The sequence below is a fragment of the Pseudorasbora parva genome, chromosome 11, assembly GCF_024679245.1.
Source record: "Pseudorasbora parva isolate DD20220531a chromosome 11, ASM2467924v1, whole genome shotgun sequence".
Lineage (NCBI taxonomy): Eukaryota > Metazoa > Chordata > Actinopteri > Cypriniformes > Gobionidae > Pseudorasbora > Pseudorasbora parva.
Window position 1 is genome coordinate 24,813,629 of NC_090182.1, and position 27,090 is coordinate 24,840,718.

General features: G+C 39.2%; 1 protein-coding gene across 9 annotated transcripts in view; it reads left to right on the forward strand.

Moving 5' to 3' along the window:
- The window catches only part of ablim3 (actin binding LIM protein family, member 3), an 84,653-nt gene that overhangs the window by 36,654 nt on the left and 20,909 nt on the right, over window positions 1-27,090 (forward strand). For 7 of the 9 annotated variants that reach the window (XR_010908359.1, XR_010908360.1, XR_010908362.1 and 4 more), the window contains exons 3-11: window positions 2,785-2,968; window positions 13,162-13,277; window positions 16,021-16,147; window positions 17,287-17,380; window positions 20,819-20,906; window positions 22,490-22,548; window positions 22,654-22,725; window positions 24,658-24,813; window positions 25,595-25,624. Coding sequence is in view for 1 of the 9 variants with exons in the window: in XM_067457498.1 (XP_067313599.1) it covers window positions 2,785-2,968; window positions 13,162-13,277; window positions 16,021-16,147; window positions 17,287-17,380; window positions 20,819-20,906; window positions 22,490-22,548; window positions 22,654-22,725; window positions 24,658-24,813; window positions 25,595-25,624 (926 nt within the window). In the remaining 8 variants the exon portion in view is untranslated. The remainder of the gene's footprint in view (window positions 1-2,784; window positions 2,969-13,161; window positions 13,278-16,020; window positions 16,148-17,286; window positions 17,381-20,818; window positions 20,907-22,489; window positions 22,549-22,653; window positions 22,726-24,657; window positions 24,814-25,594; window positions 25,625-27,090) is intronic. The other 2 variants (XR_010908365.1, XR_010908366.1) reach the window with 1 other exon arrangement.

A 27,090-nucleotide genomic window follows, 5' to 3' on the forward strand; every position in this document is an offset into this window, starting at 1 on the left:
ATTAGGCTTCAAATGTCATGTGCTCCAGAGTTTTCTCTTTTATTGCAGGGTTTCAATCCATTTGGGCCATTTGAAGCAACATGCCATTGTTTTGTGGTTGTCTGTAATGCGGCTGCCTGGCACAGTGTCTATCTTACACACGCACACACACAGACATTCACAGCAGGGCTATAATTTCCCTGCACATGTGGTTACACTGCCAAAGACTCCAGATTTTCCCAGTTCTGTTTGGGGCTGCTGGCCACTGGCAATAAGACCGAGAATATATTCTGATAAGTATTTTGGTCTTTCTTTGTAGGTTTTTTATTTTTTTATTTTTTTATCCTGCGTCTATTACATCCTGAGACTTTATCCTGTGTCTTAGGGTTCACCTCAATATTGTTCATCTTACCAGTATTATTTTTATGACCTAAAATATACAACTAAATAGCAATCTATATTATTAAAAATTATATATTATTGTACAATTTTAAAGTATATATTATTAATATTTATATTGTGACAACAAGGTCTTATTGATGCATTCAAAAGCATGCAGTTCACAATGTTGTATAATTTTACCTTCCCACCAAAATCATTGCAAATACATTTAGATTTTTATATATTTAATTGCCCAATTCATGCAGCTATTCAGTGTTACAACAGCATTTCAATGACATAGTGATAACATCAGGACAGATAAATGCATTGAGAAAGTCTTTTCACTCCTGTATGGGTTCTTTCAATCAGAAGCCAACCAAGAAGAATCCTATGAGCATCAGATTTCATCTCCTAATTTACTGTTATTTCTCTAAATGTCCTGTCCTGAGTTTCTCTGTAGAAGGTTGTGTCTGAGAATAGGACTAAGGACTAAGAAGGACGAAGAAGACATACAAATGACTTGTGAGGATATTTGACTTTGAATTAATGATTTACAGTATGGTGACATATTTTGCAAAAGGCAATCATTGCCAATTCCGTGAGCCAATAACAACTGTCATTGCTAGGATGATGGATGCTGAGGGCTGAGAGACTATGCGTGTGTGTGTGTGTGCGTGTGCATGCATTCGTGCGTGTGTACTTGAACGTGTGTATGTGTGGTAACAGTATGCCATGCGAGTCCTGCTGAGATCAGGGAGATTCACAGGCATGCGTTCTGAAATGGTCATTCATGCAATGTAACTTATCCCCCAGGGGTTAAATCTGTCACCATAATAAGAAACTTAAAAAGTTATTCTCACTTCTAGTACGTGTCAACAAGTACACAGGGTATTTTCATAGTTCTTTGGCATGTACCTCGATTTTTGGTTGTTATTGTTCTTAAAGTTTGAGTCTATGTGTGTGTGTGTGTGTTGTTTTTGTGACATATGAGGACACAAATGTGTATAATGACATGGGTATGACATAGGTATTACAAGGAGAGGGTAAAATTTGAGGACATTGGCCATGTCCCCACTTTTAAAAATGCTTATAAATCATACAGGATGTTTTTTTTAGAAAGTTAAAATGCAGAATGTTTCCTGCATGGGTAGGTTTAGGGGCAGGGTCAGTGTAGGGGGATATAAAATACAGTTTGTACGGTATAAAAAACGTGTGTGTGTGTGTGTGTGTGTGTGTGTGTGTGTGTGTGTGTGTGTGTGTGTGTGTGTGGTCTATAATTAATATTTAAATATATGCACAGATGTGTGTATGTGTATATATATATATATATATATATATATATATATATATATATATATATATATATATATATATACATACATACATACATACATACATACATACATACATACATACATACATACATGCACACACGCACACAAACATCAACTCTGCATGTATTTGATTTAAAATAACTTTTTTCTATTTGAATACTTTTTTAATGCAATTTCTTTCTTTGATTCAAAGCTGAATTTTCAGCATCATTACTCCAGTCTTTAGAGTCACATGATTCTTCAGATATCATTCTGATATGCCGATTTACTCTCAAGAAACATTTATTATTATTATCAATGTTAAAAACAGTTTTATATCATTTTCACACTGCTCCTCTTAATGCAGCACTTCCTGTAAGTGAGCATCTCAGCAAGCAGCCAAGCCCTCTTTAGTTCAGATTATGCAATCAATGCTTTCTCTCTCTGTACTACAGTGTGCTACAATGTTGAGTTGAGACTTTGTAGTGAGGGTGACAGTGGGTTCCAAACAGGGACCAATATATATATTTAATAACTTTTTTTTTTTTTTTTTTTTTTTTTACGGAGATTAGATTAGATTAGATTAGAATAAGCAATCAATCAACAATATGATTGAAAACTTCACCTAAAATGTACATAACAAATCAGAATGTTATAATATTTGATTTGCCCCCCACATTTGCTTTGAAAGAGCTACTCTAGCTGCATGAACTCCAAAAGTTTGTGTAAGACCTGATTACCATGTTCAGTCCAGTGTGTTGAGCTTTAATGGAAGTAAGAACATCTGACTGTGGCTTGGTTCACTAAAAATGTGGTCTTAATACAGTCTAATTGGTTCTGTTTATTGTTTAAATTAGCTTGAAACTAGCTTCAAAAATCAATATCTTAAAAATAAACATTTGTGTCTTTTTTCTCTTGAATCAAGGCCACTATGTAAATATAAATGTTATATAAATGACCCGTGGTGCTTATATTGGCAGCACAAGTTCAATCCTGGCTTGCAACATCCCTTAATCTCATTCCCTCTCTTTCTCCCTGTTATTTCCTCTACTATAAATAACATGGCAATCTCATGTTGATTTCTATTCCTCTCTCTCTCTGTTTCTGCCAGTGTGTGGCTGTGATTTGGCACATTCCGGATTCTTCCAGAAGAGCGGCGAGTACATTTGCACAGCAGACTACCAGCGTCTGTACGGCACAAAGTGTGACAGCTGTGGGGACTTTATCTCAGGGGAGGTGGTCTCTGCACTGGGCCGCACATATCATCCACAGTGTTTTGTCTGCAGTGTTTGCAGGTGAGCCCTCTACTACACAGACTACTAACATGTCATTATGGAAATACGCCCGTCAGTACACCAGATTCTGGTAAATGATGCTCATTTACTAATGTGCTGATGACTGAAACTTATTACTTCAACCGCTGACAGCTATACACACCCCCACTCATCTACATACCAAGCAATTATACCACAGTTAGTTCCAGTCTTCTAATTTGATCAGCCAAATGACATTCCAAGACAGATGATATTTATATAATTTTCTCTGAAAGAAATTCAATGTTTGTGACAGGTAAAATAGTTTAGACATAAGGAATGTCTTTAGTTTACCTCAGTTTAAAGCATTTGATCGTCCATGTGTAAAAACTGTGAAGGCAAAGATGACCTCTTGACTTCTTATGCCACATTCTCTTGCTTTTAGTCCTTTAAAAGTACAACTTTATAAGTTCACCAATTATGCTATTATTAAATAGCCTGACAAGCCAGACCCACATCAAGATTTTTGGTCTGGAAACTCACCATTGACAGGGCTCAATCCGAGGGGCGGGATAAACGGTTGTCTTTCAAACTCCCTCTGCACGCGATAGGATAGAGCTACCAGTGCTACACCAACCAGAGCAACAAAGGTGAAACAGAGCTCCTTGATAGATTAAACATTTGGCGTACCCGGTCGGCAAAACTCAGAACACATCTTCCCTTTTTAAGAATGACTTCAGTGCCGTTCTTTGTCCTTTTCTCAGAAAAAAAAGCTGAACTCCAAGTCTTCCAGAGTCGCGGTCAAAGCTGATTCGAAAGACCGCCGTTCGCCAGTTTCTGTGTTTACTAGAAGCAACTCGGCCATCGTCATTATGGCCCCGCCCACCGACTCTATACACGATGTGATTGGCCCGGCTAGAGTTAGGGAAATACAGCTCAGAAGGGTATTGAGAGTTGCTAGACGACACTTGCAGGCAGATTAGATTTGCTGCCGCTAGGGTGCGTCTAGATTTCTAGGCTAATTATTAAAGGCTACAACAGCTCAATTTAAAATTGGACATTGGTCTGGGGAGTCTGCTCTGTATTTTCTACTGCACAAGAGGCGTGATCAATTGGCATTATTCAAATAACTCTGTACGAAATTGGATAAACTAATCAAACCACTAGAGGCCTGATCAATGGGGCACGACCCATTGTTTCTCTATCTGTTATCGTGTTAAACCCACCAATAGCACGCCGGGTGGATAAACCAGTCTGTGATGCTTCCTGTAAAAGTGTAACAGAAGCAGTAGAAATTAATGCACAGGTTTCCAGACTGAGTTGCAGCGCAAAATTAAATCGCCGGCAGGTCAGGCTGGGTTTACCCAGTCTATTACAACAGGGTTACATGCATCAAAAGTCAAAAAAACATTTTAATTGTCACATAATATACATTATAATATACATAAAATGCACATATTGTTGAATGATTCTCAAATTACTCAATTAATGATTCAGTCCCTCTAAATTCCTCCTTTCCGAGAGCTACTCTGCTCTGATTGGTCAGATGGCCCAGTATGTTGTGATTGGTCTACCGCTCACAGTGCATGTTGGAAACAAGCATCTCTTTCCATAAACTTCAGCTCTGTCCAGAGGGTTCCTAAAGCTCAGCGATTGTACACAATGTAAAGACAGTAACACTGTTATAGATCTTACCATATCAATTCGAGCGCGAGTCTGATTATGAAACATTGGAAAAACTAGTTATTCAAACCGAATCTCCATCACAAGGACAACTTGAGCAGGGTGTTTCTCAGTGACACGCTAGTCATTTTGAGGTACATTATAAGATGTTGCAACTGTATTTCCACACCATCAGCTATAACTAGTGTATGTACATCAACAAGCCCGTCCGTATATTTCTAATTTATTGCACACACGTTAATATTCGTCCACGCTAAACATTACGTGATTCTAACCTTGCGTGATATAACGTTGGCGTCTGACTGATTTGGTAGTTTTCTTCAAACTGCATCTCTGATTTGTCCGTGAGCGTCACAGCTCCTGCCGGAGGCCGAACCACAGACAGTATAGTGTTATTGTTTTACAGTGCGTCCGGAAAGTATTCACAGCGCTTCACTTTTTCCACATTTTGTTATGTTACAACCTCTGTATTTTACATTCTAAAATGGATTAAATGCATATTTTTTTTTCAATTCTACAAACAATACCCCATAATGACAATGTGAAAGAAGTTTGTTTAAATTCTTTGGAAATGTATTAAAAATGCTCAAAAAAATCACATGTACATAAGAATCCACAGCCTTTGCTCAGTACCTTGTTGAAGCTGTCAGGGTTTGTAGAGTGGAAAAGGAGCGAGGACTCAATTGCAGGAAGAATGGGCTCTTTATTATAAAAATCAAACAAAACAAGACAAACAAAAACAACCCCGAGGGGGAAAAACAAGACTTGACTTTTCTTGGCTTGGCTTGGCTTGGCTTGACTTCAGGAGCAGGGAAACATGAGGAAGGTTTGACGACGATCCAGCACAGGACTGCAAACACAAGGAGATTAAATGGGGAGCAAACAAACGAGGGTAATGGGAGAAGACAGGTGGGGCAAATGAACCAATAATCAGGAAACAAGGTGGGTGGGGTTAGACAATTGACATGAGCACATGGGACAAAGAAACACATGAACATGTGCTCACACCAAACATGACATGAACATGCAGTTAATGAAAACTCATAAACTGCATGTTCACATGAAACATGACAACACAAAAGCATGCAGCAAGTAAAACACCAGCTGCATGCTACACAACACAAAACACACAGACAGGACAGCGCACACACACAACCACACAGAGTGCACAAGAACGAGCGAATGCTCATTCTGTGCGCTCACAACAGAAGACAAAACACAAGGAGCATGAATGTCCGAATCCCAACACAAAACCGAAACCCAACTAGACAGAAGTGCCGGGACCCGAACACCACGCCCCACACAGAAAATGACAGGGACAGAAGAGCACGCAGCTCGAGCATGCTCAAAGCTGCGTGCTCACACAAGACAGGACAAAATACAGGAGTGTCAGGACTCTGTCACCAAACCAAGAGAACGCTAGACCGAAGTGACAGAACCCTGACACTACCCCCCATCTAAAGGGACGCCACCTGGCGTCCCTAAAGAGGTACACCAAAACAAGACAGGAACATAAGACCGACACAACAACACAAGACAAGAAAATCAAAACACAGAGACAAAGAGAGGAGGGAGGGAGGGAAGCCAAGTCAGAGCCAGCAGGACAGCCCAGAACATCTCAAGAAGGGACCAGGGAGGGACGGGAGGGATGAGCCAGGGAGGCTCAGGCAAGTCTGGAGTCCCAGCAGAAGGCCAGGGCAGAGCCAGAGGGACACACCAGGGTGAAACTGGCCAATCAGGGACACCGTCAGACGACCAGGGTGGTGCTGGAGGGACAGTCCAGGCAGGCTCCAGTGGATCTGGAGTCCTGGCAGAGGGCCAGGGAGGGATGGACCAGGCAGGTTCTGGTGGATCGGGAGCCCTTGCTGAGGGCCAGGGAGGATCAGGTGGGTCTGGACGCTTGACTGAGGCTGGCTGGACAGGAGGCCTGAGCGGGACCGGCAGAGCATGGGACTTGAGTGGGGTCGGCAGGACAAGCAGGTCAGACAAGACTGGAATCAGGGTGAGAGCGGGCTCTGGGGCGGCCTCCGGGCAGGCAGAGGGCTCTGGGACGGCCTCCGGGCAGGCAGAGGGCTCTGGGACGGCCTCCGGGCAGGCAGAGGGCTCTGGGACGGCCTCCGGGCAGGCAGAGGGCTCTGGGACGGCCTCCGGGCAGGCAGAGGGCTCTGGGACGGCCTCCGGGCAGGCAGAGGGCTCTGGGACGGCCTCCGGGCAGGCAGAGGGCTCTGGGACGGCCTCCGGGCAGGCAGAGGGCAGGGCAAGGAGCCTGGGCGGCGCGGGCAGGGCAAGGAGCCAGGGCGGCGCGGGCAGGGCAAGGAGCCAGGGCGGCGCGGGCAGGGCAAGGAGCCTGGGCGGCGCGGGCAGGGCAAGGAGCCTGGGCGGCGGGGCTGGCACCTCTGGGCCGGTAGCAGGCTCTGGGATGGCCTCCAGGCCATTTAGGATGAAGGAAGCCTTCTTCCTCCTCCTTTTACGAGAACGAAGCGGCGGTGTGGTGCTTACCGCCTCTAGGGGAGCTGCAGCATCTTCGGTTGCCTCTGGGGGAGCTGAAGCATCTTCAGCTGCCTCTGGGACAGCTGCAGCATTCACGGCCAACTCTCTGAGAGCTGCAGCATCTACCGCAGTAGAGGTGTCTGATGAGGCTGACACCTTCTTCCTCCTCCTCTGTCTGCAGGTCATCGGAGGGCTGGGGCTTCCACGGAAACTGCTGCGATTGGACTTCACACGCTGGTGTAAATGGCAGATGAATTTCCAAAACGGCAGGTGCCCCAACCTTCCCATCTCCCAAGGGCTGAGGGGCTCTGTGAGGCAGGTGTTAAAAACCTCTTTTAAATCAGCATCATCACTGTAGTCCAGGCCATGCACTACAGCCAGAAAGTCAAAGGCAAAGTCCTTGATGTTGCGACCTTCCTGGCGAAGAGAGACATGCCTGATGACCTGGACCATCTGATCCTTCACCGAGGCCCCTTTGAATGGAGATGGGAAAAGGAAGATGCCCATCCTCTGCTGAGTCCTCTTTTTGGCTGGATCGTTCTGTCAGGGTTTGTAGAGTGGAAAAGGAGCGAGGACTCAATTGCAGGAAGAATGGGCTCTTTATTATAAAAATCAAACAAAACAAGACAAACAAAAACAACCCCGAGGGGGAAAAACAAGACTTGACTTTTCTTGGCTTGGCTTGGCTTGGCTTGGCTTGGCTTGACTTGACTCGACTTGACTTCAGGAGCAGGGAAACATGAGGAAGGTTTGACGACGATCCAGCACAGGACTGCAAACACAAGGAGATTAAATGGGGAGCAAACAAACGAGGGTGATGGGAGAAGACAGGTGGGGCAAATGAACCAATAATCAGGAAACAAGGTGGGTGGGGTTAGACAATTGACATGAGCACATGGGACAAAGAAACACATGAACATGTGCTCACACCAAACATGACATGAACATGCAGTTAATGAAAACTCATAAACTGCATGTTCACATGAAACATGACAACACAAAAGCATGCAGCAAGTAAAACACCAGCTGCATGCTACACAACACAAAACACACAGACAGGACAGCGCACACACACAACCACACAGAGTGCACAAGAACGAGCGAATGCTCATTCTGTGCGCTCACAACAGAAGACAAAACACAAGGAGCATGAATGTCCGAATCCCAACACAAAACCGAAACCCAACTAGACAGAAGTGCCGGGACCCGAACACCACGCCCCACACAGAAAATGACAGGGACAGAAGAGCACGCAGCTCGAGCATGCTCAAAGCTGCGTGCTCACACAAGACAGGACAAAATACAGGAGTGTCAGGACTCTGTCACCAAACCAAGAGAACGCTAGACCGAAGTGACAGAACCCTGACAGAAGCACCTTTGGTACCAATTACAGCCTCTTTTTGAGTAATGAAGTGCTTGAAGTGTTGTGAATACTTTCCGGCTGCAGTGTATGTGTTTCATTCTTTATTCATTAATTCTGTGTTATGAGTTGATCAAATTAAACCAAAAAAAAAAAAAAAAATGATGGAAACGCTGACTCCTATCAACCTATTCTGCACTGAGGCAACACAGAGCCTGATAAATGACTTCCTCTCGTGATGTAATATGACGCGATGTTGATTTTTTTTTTTTTTTTTTTTTTTTTTTTTTACAAACAGTCAATGAAACGGTCACTTTATCTGCTAAATTTGTGTCCTCATGTATTTTTTAAACATTTGAAATCCTGCATTAACTTAGTTACAACATAGTTATATGTATATTATTTATTTTATTTTATTTATTACCTGCAATATGCCCTTTAGTAACTGTATCAATAACAGTGCATGTTAGGCCAAGCATAATGTGAATGACTGATGTAACATTAACTCACTACAGCACAGTGTTGCCTCCAGGCAACGGAGTTTTCTTAAGCTCCATGTTCACTACATGATTCTTTAAATGACTGAAACAATTACAATAGTTAAAAAAGTATCACAGAACAGTCCAATAAGGTGTGGAAGTTATTATCAAGAACTATTTGAAAAATGGTTTATTGATTTAAAAAAATAAAAAATAAAAATGTATCAATACAATGTTTCCAAATGAACCAATAAATGGTTTGAAATAATTTGAATCATGTACCATCAAAATGTGTGCAGCAGAGGGTTAAAGTTCGCAAAACAAATCTTTATCCATCTTTTAACTTTACTCAAAGTAGTAAGAATAACAATCTGCATTAATAGACATGTGATAGTGGCCCACAGCTGACTTGCAGAAGTATTTCAGTAAGACAGTAATAACGAAAGTTGATCGCAGGCGGACAATGTACAACATAGGTGGGCATTGTGGAAATATAATTTGTGACGTAGAACGCGCAGTGAGATTCAAACAAAAAAAGTCAATCAGAGTCAATTCTTTCTTTTTCTGAGACAATAACTTTTTTTATCGTGCACTTTCAACTTTACAACTTTGCAGAATTTCTACATTCCCAAACAGCGATAATACACACAGCGTGAAAGGTAACACAATACCATGCAATGCAATACCATGATAGGGATACATTAATTAACCTTGCAATGGTGTGAGAAAACTTGCCATTAAATTCTATTCACATATATTTCACTACTCATGTCAGCTATTAAAGAAGCAGGGTCAGACTATAGCTTTTGCAATTTAATGCATGCATTATGTTTCAACTTACTTTTATGTACTCAACAAAGCACATTTTTACTTGAACTTGTCACTTGGTGGGTGTTTATTTTGGACGCTGTGTGTAAGCATCTTCACTTCTCTTGACTAAATATCTCTAGAGAGTATAATACCACAAGTAAAGAGGGAGCGATCAATGCACAACTGAACAGGATATTGTAACAGGAGTCTAGGCGGAAGAAAGTTGAGGTTTGGAGCTCAAAATATGCAGTAGTGCCCAGAAAGTAAGCAGAGAAGGGAGAAAAGGTGTAAATGGAGAAGTTGCTGAGGCCAGAGGTAGATATTTGCCTCACAGACTGAAAGGAGCAGATGAAGTTAAAGTCAGCGGTGGAAAAGCATCATCTCTTGTTCTGAATGTATGGGTTATTCTCAGACTGACAAGCAAGAAAATGAGAGACATCCCTGCGGGGACACATTATCTGTCTGCCCAACACTGACACACTGTTATTTGAATCCCATTGCTTTTTTTATTGTAGTAGGAAAAATGGGTTTATACAACTGGATATTTTCCTCATTTTCTGTACTGCTTTAGTATTCACACTGGCTGACTGCTCTTTCCTCTCTCTTATATTTCTTTCCTCAAGCTTTTTTGAACACTTTGCTGGGCTTTAGCTGCTAATGTGTCTCTGTTATCTCCCATTTGTAATTACAGTGCGTTTGGTCTGTTCTGAGCTACAGGAAATTAGTTCCACTAAATAACTTGCCTCTTCTCCTTTAGTTCATTAGCACACCGAAAGAGAGAACACCGCTTGATGAATTTATGTGGGTAGGAAAAAGCATTTTCATGGAGGATTGGGATTGCATTGTTGGACTATGTTGCCAATTGGGCTACTAAATGGCCCAATGGGATGCTCTTGGCAGGGGTAACCTAAACATTTATCGGCCTGACCAAGAAGTAAACAGTCAACGGGAAAGCTAGATTATGTTACATTTAATATTTAGACCATCTGTGTGGAGCCCAAGCTCTAGATTTAGTGGGCTGTCATCCCAGTAGTGCTGTCAGTGATAATTCATAAGTCACGTTACAGCCCTCAGCAATATATTAAATAGTTTGATGACTGTACAACTCATATTTCTGTGTGACATTTTGGATCTTTAATTGATATTTTGAGGAACTGTTGCCGTTCACTGAGATGGAGTGATGCTTGATTGGTTTACATTTATACAATTATTGCATATATATATATATATATATATATATATATATATATATATATATATATATATATATATATATATATATATATATATATATATATATATATATATATATATATATATATTGTTTCTTAATTCAATCAGTCTTGTATAGTATTTTTCATTTTCATTTGTTTTGCAAATTTCAAGAATTGAATACTAAGAATTAAACAAAAAAATCCTCGAACGGAGTGTTCGAATTGTTCTGTCCTGAAAGAGTCACGGTATATGTTTGTAGACCAAATAAAAGGAGCAAAATACAAAAACTTTAAATTTTTAAAGAGCAAGAAAAGCTGACAATGCTGTGTGTGTGTCTGGAGGGAGTGTGATGTGGCGGTAATGCTAAGGTCACATGAAGACTGCACGAAAAGACACGCACAGAGGAAGCCCACACAGTTTTCACCTACAAATATAGAATGAAGTAGGTTGTGTGAAAGAGGAGTAATAGAATACAGAGACAGAGAGAATTAAGGAGATGAAGAAGTAAGAGTAGATCTAGAGACCCTGATTCTATTGGCTCCAGCTTTCCTGAAACACTGGGGAAACCAAAGGAATTATTCCACCCATGTGTCTGACATGGGCTTTGTAAGTGCTTCTGTTGTTTGCCCACTTACCCTGTCATCGTTCACTCTCGATATCAAAGACATCTTTGTGTGTGTGGTCTCAATAGTGGAGGAGTTTGTCATGCCATACTTCACATAGCCCAGTAAACAATGTGTTGGTTTGTGTGTTAATAAACATGTGTCACTGCACCTTGCAGTGTCAAGGTACGCATAGCTTAATGTCCAGCTAAAAAAAAAGTGCAAATTATATATATAATTGCGTGACGTTTGCATCAATCTTTATTTAATAATTAATACTTAAATAATTAAAAATAAAAAGTAATTAATGATTCTCTGTAAGTGTTCTTAGTAAGGTTAAAACTGATTAACAGTGGCAGTGTGACAGAAATAATACAGGATCTGTTTTTTAAAGGACCTGTTCTGTAATCGTATAAAGTGGCAGAGCCGGTGCTCCTCTAAGGTCATGGTTCAATGTAAATGGATTGTTTCATAATTGCTGCATTAGTAAAGGAATAGTCCACTGTAATAGGATTTGTCTCGTAGTGTAGAAGCTTCCAGTCATGCTGATTACTGAGCAGATAAAGCAGTGATGTGGACACAATGGATTATGTGAGCTGTCATGAGACATGTGGGCATGTGCTTTAAAGAAACATAAAACATAATCTATTCACCATAAACAGGATCTAAGCTTATGTATACAGTGGAACATTGCCTTGTTCTTGGTTTGCAAAAGCCTTCGGTAAAAGTTTTCAAGGATATTGAAGAATAGCCGAAAGACCATCTTAAACTACAATGCATTTCAGATGGGTCCCCAGGTTGGATACTGGACTTCCTGGTGGATCAGCAAAGTCATGTTGCTCACCAGCAAAACTAAAATGAACAGAGATCCCACCTTGTCCTTTCTTAACCCCGTTACTCTTTACTTTGTAAAGAAGATTACTTTGACTGTTTATTTCAGTGATGTTTGTTTCTTGAGTGTGGCTGAAGGGAAGAGTCTTTTTGGGATTTAATGTTACCTCGGCTTTCCATTATCCATCAATCCTAATTTGTTTGGCTCCCATTACTATACCTGTCAATTAGCATACAGATTTTTCATTACAATACATTTTTAAAATGTGATTTATCTCTGTGATGGCAAAGTTGAATTTTCATCATCATAACTTAAGTCTTCAGTGTCAAATGATCATTCAGAAATCATTCTATGATTATTTGGTGCTCAAGAAATAATAACTATTATTATAAATGTTAAACACAGTTCTGTTTTTGTGAAGCTGGGATACATTTTTCTTCTTTGGATAAACTGAAATTTCAAAAGCATTTTTGTAACTGTGTAAACGTACTGTCACTTTTGATAAATATAATGTGTACTGAAAAACGATCTTACCATTGCTGTTAAAATATTAGCAATGTGGTGGTGTATGTAGATCAGGTTTTGCCTACATTGTGGGAACCTGCCAATACTTTTCTGTACTATGTAATTTAGTTTTCCTTGTAAACGTTCTGGATTTATCTGATCATTTGTTTTAATCTGGACTTTAATAGGCTTTGGTTTACCTATGTGTGTGTGTGTGCTATATTTAATAACATGTTATCTGTCTATCTTTCCCTCTCTAGGAAACCTTTTCCAATCGGGGACAGAGTGACATTCAGTGGTAAAGAATGTGTCTGTCAGCAATGTTCCCTCAAGCTGGTTAATTCCAATGAGCCAATCAAAATCCATGGGCCCAGTCGTAAGTCTCAACCCTCAATTTAAACATTTGCATAACATGTGGTTCACGTGTGTGTGTATTAGCCAATAGTCATAACATGGCAAAAAGGCATAGTAAATTATATATATATATATATATATATATATATATATATATATATATATATATATATATATATATATATATATATATATAGGATAATAGGATATGTGATAAAAGTTAATTATTTTCCATAATGTAATGATGAAAATTAAACTTTCATATATTTTAGATTCATTGCACACCAACTGAAATATTTCAGGTCTTTTATTGTTTTAATACTGATGATTTTTGCATACAGCTCATAAAAATCTCAAAAAATTAGCATATCATGAAAAGGTTCTCTAAACGAGCTATTAACCTAATCATCTGAATCAACTAATTAACTCTAAAAACCTGCAAAAGATTCCTGAGGCTTTTAAAAACTCCCAGCCTGGTTCATTACTCAAAACGCAATCATGGGTAAGACTGCCGACCCGACCCTGTCCAGAAGGCCATCATTGACACCCTCAAGCGAGAGGGTAAGACACAGAAAGAAATTTCTGAACGAATAGGCTGTTCCTAGAGTGCTGTATCAAGGCACCTCAGTGGGAAGTCTGTGGGAAGGAAAAAGTGTGGCAAAAAACGCTGCACAACGAGAAGAGGTGACCGGACCCTGTGGAATATTGTGGAGAAGGACCGATTCCAGACCTTGGGGGACCTGCGGAAGCAGTGGACTGAGTCTGGAACATCCAGAGTCACCGTGCGCAGGCGTGTGCAGGAAATGGGCTACAGGTACCTCATTCCCCAGGTCAAGCCACTTTGGGCTACAGAGAAGCAGCACTGGACTGTTGCTCAGTGGTCCAAAGTACTTTTTTCAGATGAAAGCAAATTTTGCATGTCATTCGGAAGTCAAGGTGCCAGAGTCTGGAGGAAGACTGGGGAGAAGGAAATGCCAAAATGCCTGAAGTCCAGTGTCAAGTACCCGCAGTCAGTGATGGTCTGTGGTGCCATGTCAGCTGCTGGTGTTGGTCCACTGTGTTTTATCAAGGGCAGGGTCAGTGCAGCTAGCTATCAGGAGATTTTGGAGCACTTCACGCTTCCATCTGCTGATGAAGATTTTGTTTTTCAGCACGACCTGGCACCTGCTCACAGTGCCAAAACCACTGGTAAATGGTTTACTGACCATGGTATTACTGTGCTCAATTGGCCTGCCAACTCTCCTGACCTGAACCCCATAGAGAATCTGTGGGATATTGTGAAGAGAAAGTTGAGAGACGCAAGACCCAACACTCTGGATGAGCTTAAGGCTGCTATCGAAGCATCCTGGGCCTCCATAACACCTCAGCAGTGCCACAGGCTGATCGCCTCCATGCCACGCCGCATTGAAGCAGTCATTTCTGCAAAAGGATTCCCGACCAAGTATTGAGTGCATATCTGAACATTATTATTTAAAGGTTGACTTTTTTGTATTAAAAACACTTTTCTTTTATTGGTTGGATGAAATATGCTAATTTTTTGAGATTGAATTTTGGGTTTTCATGAGCTGTATGCCAAAATCATCAGTATTAAAACAATAAAAGACCTGAAATATTTCAGTTCGTGTGCAATGAATCTAAAATATATGAAAGTTTAATTTTTATCATTACGTTATGGAAAATAATGAACTTTTATCACATATTTTTTGAGAAGGACCTGTATATATATGTGTATATATTATTATAATTTTGTATTTTATTTGAATCATAATCAAGAACATTAACCTTCCCTCCTCCTTGAAATGACTTCTCTTCCTGTCTTTATTATGGCGTGAGGGTGGGGTTCTGTCTCGTTCCTGCCTCCATTTTGTTAGCAACACCCAACTTCCAATGATCCAATCAATTCCCGAAGGACGAAATCAAGGAAAAAAAGAACAATCGCAACTTCCTTTTCATGCCGAATTTAAGTCAACATAATAGTCCATTTTTATCTAATCTTTTAAGACTAGTCTAAGCAGATTATGCAGGGTTATTGTCATTGTGCTGATAATTAAGTTAGAGTGCCCGAGCTTAACCAGATTATACTTCTAAAAGTCTGAAAAACCCTTTAATAGAAATACTTTTTGAAATTACAACGAAAGCATAATCTTTTTTTTTTCCAAGTTGCTTTATAAAAGGTACTGCAGGGTAATGTCCATTATCTGTTCCATTTCTCTTAAAGCTGCTACAGGGAGGAAGAGGAAAGAAATGGTTGGAGTAGAAGTGTGAAAACGTTCTGTAATATCTGTCTCTGTCTAAAGACTGACCTGACTGGATCAGGCAGGTGAACTGAAAAAATCTGAGCTCTGTGTTAGGATGCACATACTCTAAACATAGCTGAACATGCACCGACCTTTTACGCCTCAAAATCTGGATACAGTCATGCTTCATGCTGCCCTACCCAGCCTACACAGCTCAATAAAGTGTGTGTGTGTGTGTGTGTGTGTGTGTGTGTGTGTGTGTGTGTGTGTGTGTGTGTGTGTGTGTGTGTGTGTGTGTGTGTGTGTGTGTGCGTGTGTGTGTGTGTGTGTGTGTGTGTGTGTGTGTGTGTGTGTGTGTGTGTGTGTGTGTGTGTGTGTGTGTGTGTGTGTGTGTGATCTGATTTAGAAAGAAAGAAAAAAGCAACCTTCATAACAATTTTTGTCAATTTTTACAAGAAAACAGGAAAGCCTTTATGAACCTAAAGTTCATTATATAACCTCTTTTCCCTTCCTCATGACTCGTTTTAGACTGTGCGGGTTGTAAGGAGGAGATCAAACAGGGTCAATCTCTGCTGGCGCTAGAGAAACAGTGGCACGTCAGCTGCTTCAGGTGTCAGACCTGCGGTCTGGTCCTGACAGGGGAGTACATCAGCAAGTGAGTGACCGCTCTTGTTGACCTGTTGGCTTTCTTTCAGCCACACATCACACACATTATGTTGCGCAAAGCAGCCTGTTTCTCATGTTTGAAACCACAGTAACTCTGCACATTTAATACATATTTAATATTTAATCACTAATATTTACACATTATACACAAAATAATAGGTGTATGTATAATTGTTATATGTGGGTAAATATAGAATTTTTAGATAAGGCAATATGTGTGAACATTTTTTCTATAAACACCATAGTTCATAAGTCATATGACATTGAAGACTGGAGTAATGGCTGCCGGAAATTCCACTTTGCCATCACACAAATAGATTACTTTTTAAAATATTTGCATTAAATATTAAATTTTTTGCTGTATTTTTGATCAAATAAATGCAACCCCAAACTATTGATCAGTAATGTGTATGCATATATACATGATTTACTGATGAACAGCTGCTCTTATTATATGTACTTTTGTATTTTGAATTTTGAAGAGATCAAAACAGATTTATAGTATAGCATATAGTATATGTAGTATATTGTAAATGAGGTAGACACATTCCTCTGTACACCTGCTGTTTTATTTAATCTCTTTTGTCCACTTTCAACCACTTCTGTCCTGATTTCTTTGAGGGGAGGGTCTATGGGCGGGTAAATGTAAATGCAAATGTTAGTCTTTTAATCTATTGGGAAAAAGTACACTTGTTCAATAGCCGCAAGATCACACTGAACTCTGTTCAGGAATGGTGTTTTCAAACCAAACTTGGATCTTCAGTTTAAATCCTGTTTGGCTAGCACGCTTCTCATAATGTTTCTGCATTAGCTCAGTAGGAGGAGGTGGTCTTTTGTGGCTGTTCGAACACTTTTGACCACATGAGTGTCTACAATACAAAAGCAATCCAGTTAAATGTGTACTACCTCTGGAAAAGGTCAAAAGTGGACAAGCTCAAAATGTTTTAGACCACTTTTACACCTTGTTATCCAATCAACCAAAGTGCATCTTAATACCAGGTGTAAAGAGGGCCAAAGAGTCACAAAGGTCATAGTTTTCTGGTTTTGTAAAACCTGAATGCCTGTGTTTTATTTTTGGTAACAGTATACAAAATGTGTTCATTCATGTGAGTCTTATTTTGCATGCAGAGATGGCATTCCTTACTGTGAGTCAGACTACCATGCTCAGTTTGGGATAAAGTGTGAAACATGCGACAGATACATCAGTGGACGTGTGCTGGAGGTGAGTCTACACCCTGCCTGCTTACATCCCGCCATTAGGCCAGTGTCCAACAACTCCCCCAACCTAGGCTCTTAACCATGTGGACTATTTAAAAGTCTGGGGTTAGTCATTTTATTCAGCTAGGGCACATTAAATTGACCAAAAATGACAGTAAATATATTTATAATGCTACAGAAGAGTTATATTACAAATACATTCTGTTCTTTATATACAAAAACATTCTGTCCTGAATTTGAAAGTACCCTTAAAAAAGTGGAAATCATTCAGGAACAATTATAATTATTATAATTATTATTACAATTATAATTGTAATAATTGACCATCACAGGAATACATTATATATTGAAATATATTAAAAAGTTATTTTAAATTGTAATGCTATTTAACAATATTGCTGTTTATCCAGTTTTTTAGTTGTTGTCTTTTAGTTGTTGTTTTTTATGCAACCTTGATTAGCATATTAAAACATTAAAAAAATCGTACTGACCCGAAACTTTTTAACAATAGTATATATTTCATTAGGGAGCGTGCGTGATTTACTGATTAATTCCCTCGATTTATAAATCATGGGCTCAATTTACTATTTTGCTCCCTCAATTTGATCAATTATGCAGACGATCTATAAATCGAGAGAGCGAATTAGTAAATCATGCACTACAATTTTTTTCTGCATGTAATGTGCAGTTCTCCGTACATTAGAAATGTCATGAACGTTTAATCCATGTCCACAGACTCCTGTAATAACTTTGTGGAAACCCTGTAGCTGGACCTGAGCATTTGACTCATTATACACACATGTAGCCGTTCTTTGTGATGAGCGACTCATCTTTGATTGCTATTGACTCTAAATTACCTCAGAACTCAGCTGAATAGACAGCTATTGCATCGAGTTATACCTGAAATAAACATTAATTGATCCATAAAGCGGGTCAGTCAAGAAGCCTCTGTTATAAAATGATCAAGGGCCAAATAGGAGGAGATGAAATCGAAGCCCAGACAGACAGGGAATAAAGCCACCATTTGAGGCACTCTTCCCTTAGACATATTTTTTCTCTCTCAAAACACTTTCAACATGTATGGTTAACAGATGGCATAGAATACACCTTGGAGAGATGAGTAGAGGAGAAGGCTTTGAGAGAATAAACAAGTGAGTCAAGCATCACTTTTATGGTTTCTGATGTTTATTTTTCTCATTCTTCCTTCTAAAATAGTTGCGTCTTCCACCATACAGTAGCTTACCACTTGAGCTTTGGACTATGCCATGATCCAACCTAAAGTTTATCCCAGAAGATGATAACATGGTGTAGTCCAACACCCTAGAAACCACTCACAAAATCTTTCTTTTTAAGAACAGGCACTGCTTGCTAGATAGATAGACAGACACACAGACCTCTACTGTTTAAATGTGTAGTTACTGAGAGAATGAGGGATGGAGCTAATGAAGAGCCAGTGGGTTGCCCTGGCTTTAGTTTTCCTCCCTAGTGGCTCATCCTTCAAAAGAACGGCCTGATATTCTGGCCTTTGATGCTTCATAAACAGAAATTATTCTTTTGGCAGGTACCCCTGGCACCCTTTTTTGTTGATTGAGAGAGAGAGAGAGAGAGAGAGAGAGAGAGAGAGAGAGAGAGAGAGAGAGAGAGAGAGAGAGAGAGAGAGAGAGAGAGAGAGAGAGAGAGAGAGAGAGAGAGAGAGAGAGAGAGAGAGAGAGAGACAGACTTTAGGTAATGTGAGGGTCACAGGGAAAGAGAAACATGATACGGTACTTAACATACAAATAAAAAGGAGATAATTTGCCAGCCAAGAGTTCCAAAGCTGAGAAAGCTTAAATGCTAATGCACAGCATTTAAAAGGAATTTGTGTGAGATTGTGTACTCACACAAACCAAGTAATTCATGTCGCTCTGTTTGCTCTGATCCCAGTCTGATTGGCTGGTGAGAAGTGCTCCGTGTTCCAGTGAGAGCTCAAGTCAGGTTATTTATAGCTAGTGGGACACAAGCTGATTTATCTTTATCTGCCTGTTTGATTTGCACTCATTCCCCCTGGGAGACACCTAGTGATACGGCATGCCTCTGAGCACTTAGAAAACTGACAGCTCGCTGATTCCTGGAGCAATGACAGCATACCCTGGGTCTCTAACTCATAAACTGGCCTTCTCTTGCCACCTGCTCTGTGCCTCCTCTCCAATGCGCCCCTTTCTTCTTTGGACTTCCTTGTGAGACAACATTTGGTGTATTTGCGATATTTGTCTATAAATAGCAACTTAGCAAAAGTAGTCTAAGAACTACTTGCATTTTAGATACATTATGGGCAGTTAATTCTTCTAATGCAAATAGTTCAAAAAATAAGCCATAGGTTAATTAGTGTCTCTGAGCAACACACAGTAGTTCCTGAATCAGTATTTATAAACAAATCAAAAGTTGTTTAATTTCTGAATGAATCTGAATTAATGAAAAAATCAGTTGAGGGAATGAATTAAATTGCTTACTCATAAAGAGTCACTTTTTTCCTAAATTAATCAATGTTTTAAATACATAAATCTTTTGAGTGACTTATTCAGTTACTCATTCATAAAGTTTGCATTAATTGCAAGAGATTAAATGATTGAATGACTCGTTCATGGAGACAAATGTTTAGTTCTTGAATGAATCAGTGCTTTGAACAAATTGTTTTAGTAGCTGATTCAGTCACTCATTCACACAAGACACTCACGTTTCATTTCAGACTCTTTCCCAATGAATCAGTTTTGAACAAATCAGTGACTCGTTCATAAAGACAGTCATATATGTTTTCCCTGCATGAATCATTGTTTTGAACAAATCTGAATCAATTAATTGCTCATTAAGACTTGTCGCCGCCTTCTGCCATAACAATGTAAATACAAACTTTATATACTTTGAAATGTTATATCAGCACTGTTAGAAAACTCCCTGACCAATCAGATTCAGGGACTGGAACTTACTGTTGTATAATTATAATCATAATACATACAGTAAATAGGTTTTTACACCCCTACTACTGATAATTTTACTTTTAGCATCGTCTTTATCTCAACTAACTCTAAACAAGCATTGCAAATGTGTTAATTCTCTGCAGTTCTATCAACAAACTCTCCTTGTTTTAAATGTCCCAGAGGATATTTGGCACTGAAGGATCTCTGTAAGCTTTAAATGTGTGTACAGTGAGCAAGAGAGTCATTAAACGTCTGTAGAGCTCAAATGAGTCTTGAGCAGTATTAAAACAGCAATAAAGGAGAAGTGCTCTATTGCTCAATATGGGGGACACTGTTGAGACAAGCATGTGTTTACTGTGTTTATTACACTCATGAAAATGGGTTCAACAGGTTTATGTGCTTGTATGTATTGGTTTAGAATCCTCTAGAATACAGTATCTGCCAACATTTTGTCATTTTTCTGTTTGTCCCTTTCTTTCTCTGTCCAGGCTGGTGGGAAGCATTACCACCCCACTTGTGCTCGCTGTGCCCGGTGTCAGATGATGTTTACAGAAGGAGAAGAGATGTATCTCACAGGTGAGGAGAGGTTACAGAGGGCAACAGCTGGTACTTTCCATGAATAGGGTGCAAAATAGCATCGAAACTCTTCCAAATAAGGAAGTGATTTTTTTTCCCTTTTTCAACCAATGGTCAGTGAAAGTTGCTTAACTTTCAGAAAAGGCTGATTGCCAACCTCAGGTGGTAAAACTAATTATATATAATTTTTTGCAACTTGCAGTTGCCGAAATGTGCAGAAATGCATCTTTAATGTAAAAAAATCAACATTCAAAAATAAACCTTATGAAATAAGATCAACATGTAATGAGAATATTTACTTGTTTTACTGCAATGTAGAAAGTGTCCAAATAATGGTACTTCGTAGGTGCCTCTATCTGAAATTAGTATTGTACTTTTGGTGAAATTGGGCACGAGTCTTCCAGAAAGTGTATGTAATGACATAAGGGCTCTCAAATGCATCAGATGCTTGTGGGATTTGAATCTGCGACAAAGATTTTACAGCCCAGCCCAGTGATATACAATTAAGTAAGTGAATACAGCTAAGGCATTAATGCGAGTTTAATATAATTATTTTGACTTTTTATTGCTGACCTTGGAAATTGGTGTGACTGACCTTGTGAGAGACTTCACCTGTAACACTAGAGGAAACACATATGAGGTTAAAATATAAATATATATATTTTTTAAATAGTTTCTTCACAAAATTCTCAATTTGTACCAACTGAGATTAAGACAGCTTAATAAAATCTCATTTGAGATCTGTCTTTCCTGAGGGTTAGTCATCCTCATGACAGAGCAGATGAGGAATTTTCTAATAAAAGAGCTCTTTTAGAATATTATAAGAAGTCTGAATGAAGTCTTTCATATTTAGCTCCATACCCAGAACACCATGAACTGTATGCAAGACTCATGTGGGAGATAAAGGCTTATTGGGAAGACCTTAAAGAAACTGATGTTATTCCTGTAAGAGACTCATCTTGACCCATCTTAATTCCCCATTCAGAAGATTTACGTGTGATCGATCATATGACTTTTAGTGCCGGCGGCTGGTGGAAATTAGAATGCGCCTTAGGTCTTTCTGTGTGTTTGTCTGTTCTGTTTCACATTCAGCACTGAGATGTGTAAGTGTGTTACAGGCTAGCGAACACACCTTCAGCTAAATGCATTTAAAAGTCAGCAGAGCCAGGCATCAGCACATTACTATAATGCAAAAAGAGAGAGATACGTAGGGAGCAAAAAATGGAGAGAATGAGAAAGACAGAGACAGAGCAGCGGATTAAAAAACCCATCAATCTGAAATTGAAACACTGCAGTTGAATGAATGCTCTCTGCCCTTTATTCTCCTAGAGTGATTACATTAAATGTATTTGCCTTAGCTTGAGTTCATCCATCTGCTTCCAAATCTCAAACTCACCTAAGAGGTCAGAAGTGATGTGATTGGCTGCAGGCCTTAGATGCCAAACTGAAGAAAACTACATGGTTAAATCTTCAAACTCCTTTTTTATTTCTTAAATAAAGTCATCTAAAAGTGTCTTGAATGAGCATATGGCAGGATTAGAAGTTTTGTGTACTCCTCTTATTTGTTCGGCTCTGTGTCTCAGGTTCAGAAGTGTGGCATCCTGTGTGTAAACAGACATCTCGAGCAGAGAGGAAACTGAGAGTGAGTTTTTTTCTTCTTCTTTTTAACAAGTACAGATTGCATTTTAAAATGCCTTCAGATCTCACTCTGAAGCTCTGCTAAATTCTTTCTTATTTTATTTTATAGCTCAGGCGCACATCAGAAACCTCTATCTCTCCTCCAGGCTCCAGCATTAGTTCGCCCAGCAGAGTCATCTGTGTAAGTAGCCAATCACTGTCCAGCTTACATGCCATAATTGTGATAATACATTTGTGAGTATTTTGACATAATGTGTACATGGTAATGTACAAATTAAGGGACAGTTCACTCAAAAATGTAATTCTGTCATCATTTACTCACCTTCATTTTGAACAAAATTTGTATTTTCTTCTGTGGAAAGCACAGCTTTAAGCTGTGACCTATATTCCAAATCTTCTGAAGCTGTACAATAGCTTTGTATGAAAAACAGATCAAAATTGACTTAATAAATTATGACAGAACATCGATTTTTAGTGAACTATTTTTTTAATGTTACACTGATGTTTGACACACACTACCATTCAAAAGTTTGGGGTCAGTAAGATATTTTGTAAAGAAATAAATGCCTTTATTCAGAAAACATTACATTACTCAAAAGTGACAATAAAGACACGTGTAATGTTACAATTCAATTCTATTTCAACTGTCCTTTTGAACCTTACTCAAGCTTGGAAACTTTTTTTATCACGGTTTCCACAAAAATATTAAGCAAAGCATTTATTTAGAAGACATGTTTCTTGAGCACAGAATTATCATATTAGAACGATTTCTGAAAGATCATGTGACTCTGAAGACTGCAGTAAAGATGCTGAAAATTAAGCTTTGATCACAGGAATAAAATACATTTTAAGATATATTCCCATATAAAACATTTATTTTAAATTGTAAATAATATTTCACAATATTAAAATGTTTACTGTATTTTTGATCAAATAAATGCAGCCTACATGAGCATAAGCAAAACAAAAAAAAAGCTGTAAAAGTCTTACCTAACCCAAACGTTTTAACAGTAGTGTAAAGTACACTTGGAACACAAAAGTTACAGGTTTATTTTCCAGAGAATGCATGTACTTATAAAATGTATACCTTGAATGCACTAAAGGTTGCATTGGATAAAACTAAAGCATCTGTCAAATGCATAAATGTAAGTATTATTGGCCATCCCAAGATGGATGACTCTTGTCTTGTGCTTGTGTTTATTGGCTTGTTCATAATGTGCTTGTGTGCATTCTGCAGTGGTGTGGTCATTAAAATCACATGTGGAAGTGAAGGCTGGTCTGAGTGTGTAACCTTTGTTCTGTGTGTGATTGATGTATGCATAATGTAGTGTAAGCATATGTGCTGTCAAGCCCTGCAGGTCCATACTCGGCTTAAGGTCAAGTGTGGGACTGCTGTACATGTATGAGATAAAAATTCAATTAGAAATAAAAATCTAAAAACACTCTCTAGGATTGGAGGTAAATTAAGTCACCTAATGTCATTCTAAATGTATGGTTCACCCAAATATGAAAATGTGTTCCAAACCTGTCTGACTTTCTTTATTCTACTGAATACAATTATTTATTTATTTTTATACTGTTTTTGTCTGTTCAATGAAAGTCAACATGGTCCCAAATAGCTTAGGACCCCACTGATTTCCATTGTATGTAAAAAATAAAAATAAAAAAACAAGTACAGTATTACAGTACACTCATTTTCACCAGATGGTCCAGTTGTGACATTTTGATAACAATTAGTCATTAAAAAACAATTCTATACATGGGGGATTGTTCCCACTTCACAGAAACATCTATAATACGCATTTAGACAATAGCTAGGGGGAATTTTCATTTCATGACGACTTAACAAAGACATTTTTTTGTTTTTTGGAGCGAGTACTCACAAAAACTGTGTTAAATTACAGTTTCAGTTATGAGATCAATTGTATTTTAACAGCACTTGCTTTAAAGTGTTTTCGTAAGTGTGAAAACCGTGGCGCAGGCTCATTCCCACACTTAATTGTGTTGTTGATGTTGTCGTCGCCTGTCATGATTGCTGTTTTTTGCAGGCCTGCTCATTGCGTTTGACGTGTGAGTGTGTGTGTGTGTGTGTGTCATGTGTCCCTCTCCTCAGGCAAAAATGGAGAACGAGATCCTTGATTACAAAGACTTGGCAGCGCTGCCTAAGGTTAAAGCCATTTATGAAGTGCAGAGGCCAGACTTCTGGTCCTATGAGCCCAGTCACAGATACTGCTCCGATGACAGGCTAGAGCGTCTCAGCTATGGGGAGGTACTGTCCTACAGGACCACTAGAGCCACCCCGGGTCTACTTTTAGCATGTCTCCCCCTGTCGTTGGATCTACTGGCCTGGTCCTAGTTGAGCTTAGCATAGCTTTGCTTTGAGTTTTTCATCTATGTTGCATCCGTTGGCTGGCTGTATGCTTTTGTTTGCTAAAAATCTGTTTGTGCATTCTCCCACTATTAATAGTCAATATGAGTGCTTTCGGTTGAGCCTTCTTGTTTTAGTTTGCTTTTTGGAAAGCACTGAAAAAATTGCTAGCAAGGGATAGTACACCCAGAAGTTGACGGTTCTATCATTTACCCACCCTCATGTTGTTCCAAACCTATGATATTTAGGGGACACAAAAGGAGATGCTTAACAGAATGTCGATGCTGTTCTATTCTTTACGTCTACATTTACATTTATGCCTTTAGTATAAGGCATTTAGCGTAAATTATGCTATGCGTTTAGCATAAATGTGGCATTAGTGGATGGGGACCGCAGGCTACCTAATAAATTAGTTTGTAATCAATAGAAGTATGGCATGAGTCAAAGATGACAGGATCTTAATTTCTGGGTGAACTATCCACTAAATTATTGCTTGCTGAGAAAATATTGAGTCAACAGGAACCACAAAGTAGGTTGTTCAGAACACAATGACTCCTACACATCCGTCCTCTTGCTCTTCTCACTTCCCTCACACATTAGATGTCATGGAGGAAGAGACCGAAGGTTTATCTCTGATTTACTGTTATTCTGACCGCCCTCCCCCCCTTTTTTGTCTTCACAGTCTTTGGGCACACTCTCCCCCTATTCTCAGGTAGTGTTTTTTTACTCAGATTTACTGTAAAAAAAAAAAAAATATATATATATATATATATATATATATATATATATAAGGGATGCAACAATACAGTTAGTCCATGGTTCAATACATACCTCGGTTTTTAACCACGGTTTTTCAGTTCGGGTTCGTTTTTTTTGCTCTTCTATTCTTAGGCGACAGGAACAGAAAAAGGTTAAGGAGAAATGTTTTGTAATATACTTTCTTTATTTTTAAATTTTTAAATTTAAAAAAAAAGAAAATGTCTTTATTATTGAATGCCGTATCGAACGGTTCAATATTATATTGAGTATTGTGACATCCCTTATATATATATATATACACACACACACACAGTGGAGCAAAAGTATTTAGTCAGCCACCAATTATTCTCCCACTTAAAAAGATGAGAAAATTTAATTTAGTAATTTTAATTTAATAGGTACACTAATAGGTATAATATAATTGTCATCATAGGTACACTTCAACTATGAGGCAGAGAGACAGAATGAGAAAATCACATTGTCTGATTTTTAAAGAATTTCTGTGAAAATTATGGTGGAAAATAAGTTTTTGGTCACCTACAAAAAAGCAAGATTTCTTGCTCTCACAGACCTTTAACTTCTTTAAGAGTCTCCTCTGTCCTCCATTTGTTACCTGTATTAATGGCATCTGTTTGAACTCATTATCAGTATAAAATACATCTGTCCACAACCCCAAACAGTCAGACTCCAAATGTCTATGGCTAAGACCAAAGAGCTGTCAAAGGACACCAGAAACAAAAATGTAGACCTGCACCAGGCTGGGAAGACTGCATCTGCAATAGGTAAGCAGCTTGGTGTGAAGAAATATATTGTGGGAGAAAATATTAGAAAATGGAAGACATACGAGACCACTGATAATCTTCCTCAATCTGGGGCTCCACACAAGATCTCACTCCGTGGGGTCAAAATGATCACAAGAACGCTGAGCAAAAATCAAAGAACCACATGGGGGGACATAGTGAATGACCTGCAGAGAGCTGGAACCAAAGTAACAAAGGCTACCATCAGTAACACACTACGATGCCAGGGACTCCAGATGTGCCCCCCTGCTTAAGCCAATACATGTCCGGGCCTGTCTGAAGTTTGCTAGAGAGCATTTGGATAATCCAGAAGAGGATTGGGAGAATGTCATATGGTCAGATGAAACCAAAATATAACTTTTTGGTAAAAAACTCAACTTGTCGTGTTTGGAGGAGAAAGAATGCTGAGTTGCACCATACCTACTGTAAAGCATGGGGGTGGAAACATCATGCTTTGGGGCTGTTCTTCTGCAAAGGGACCAGGACTGAATGAATTGGGCCATGTATCATGATATTTTGAGTAAAAACCTCCTTCCATCAGCAAGGGCATTGAAGATGAAACATGGTTGGGTCTTTCAGCATGACAATAATTCCAAACATACCACCCGAGCAACGAAGG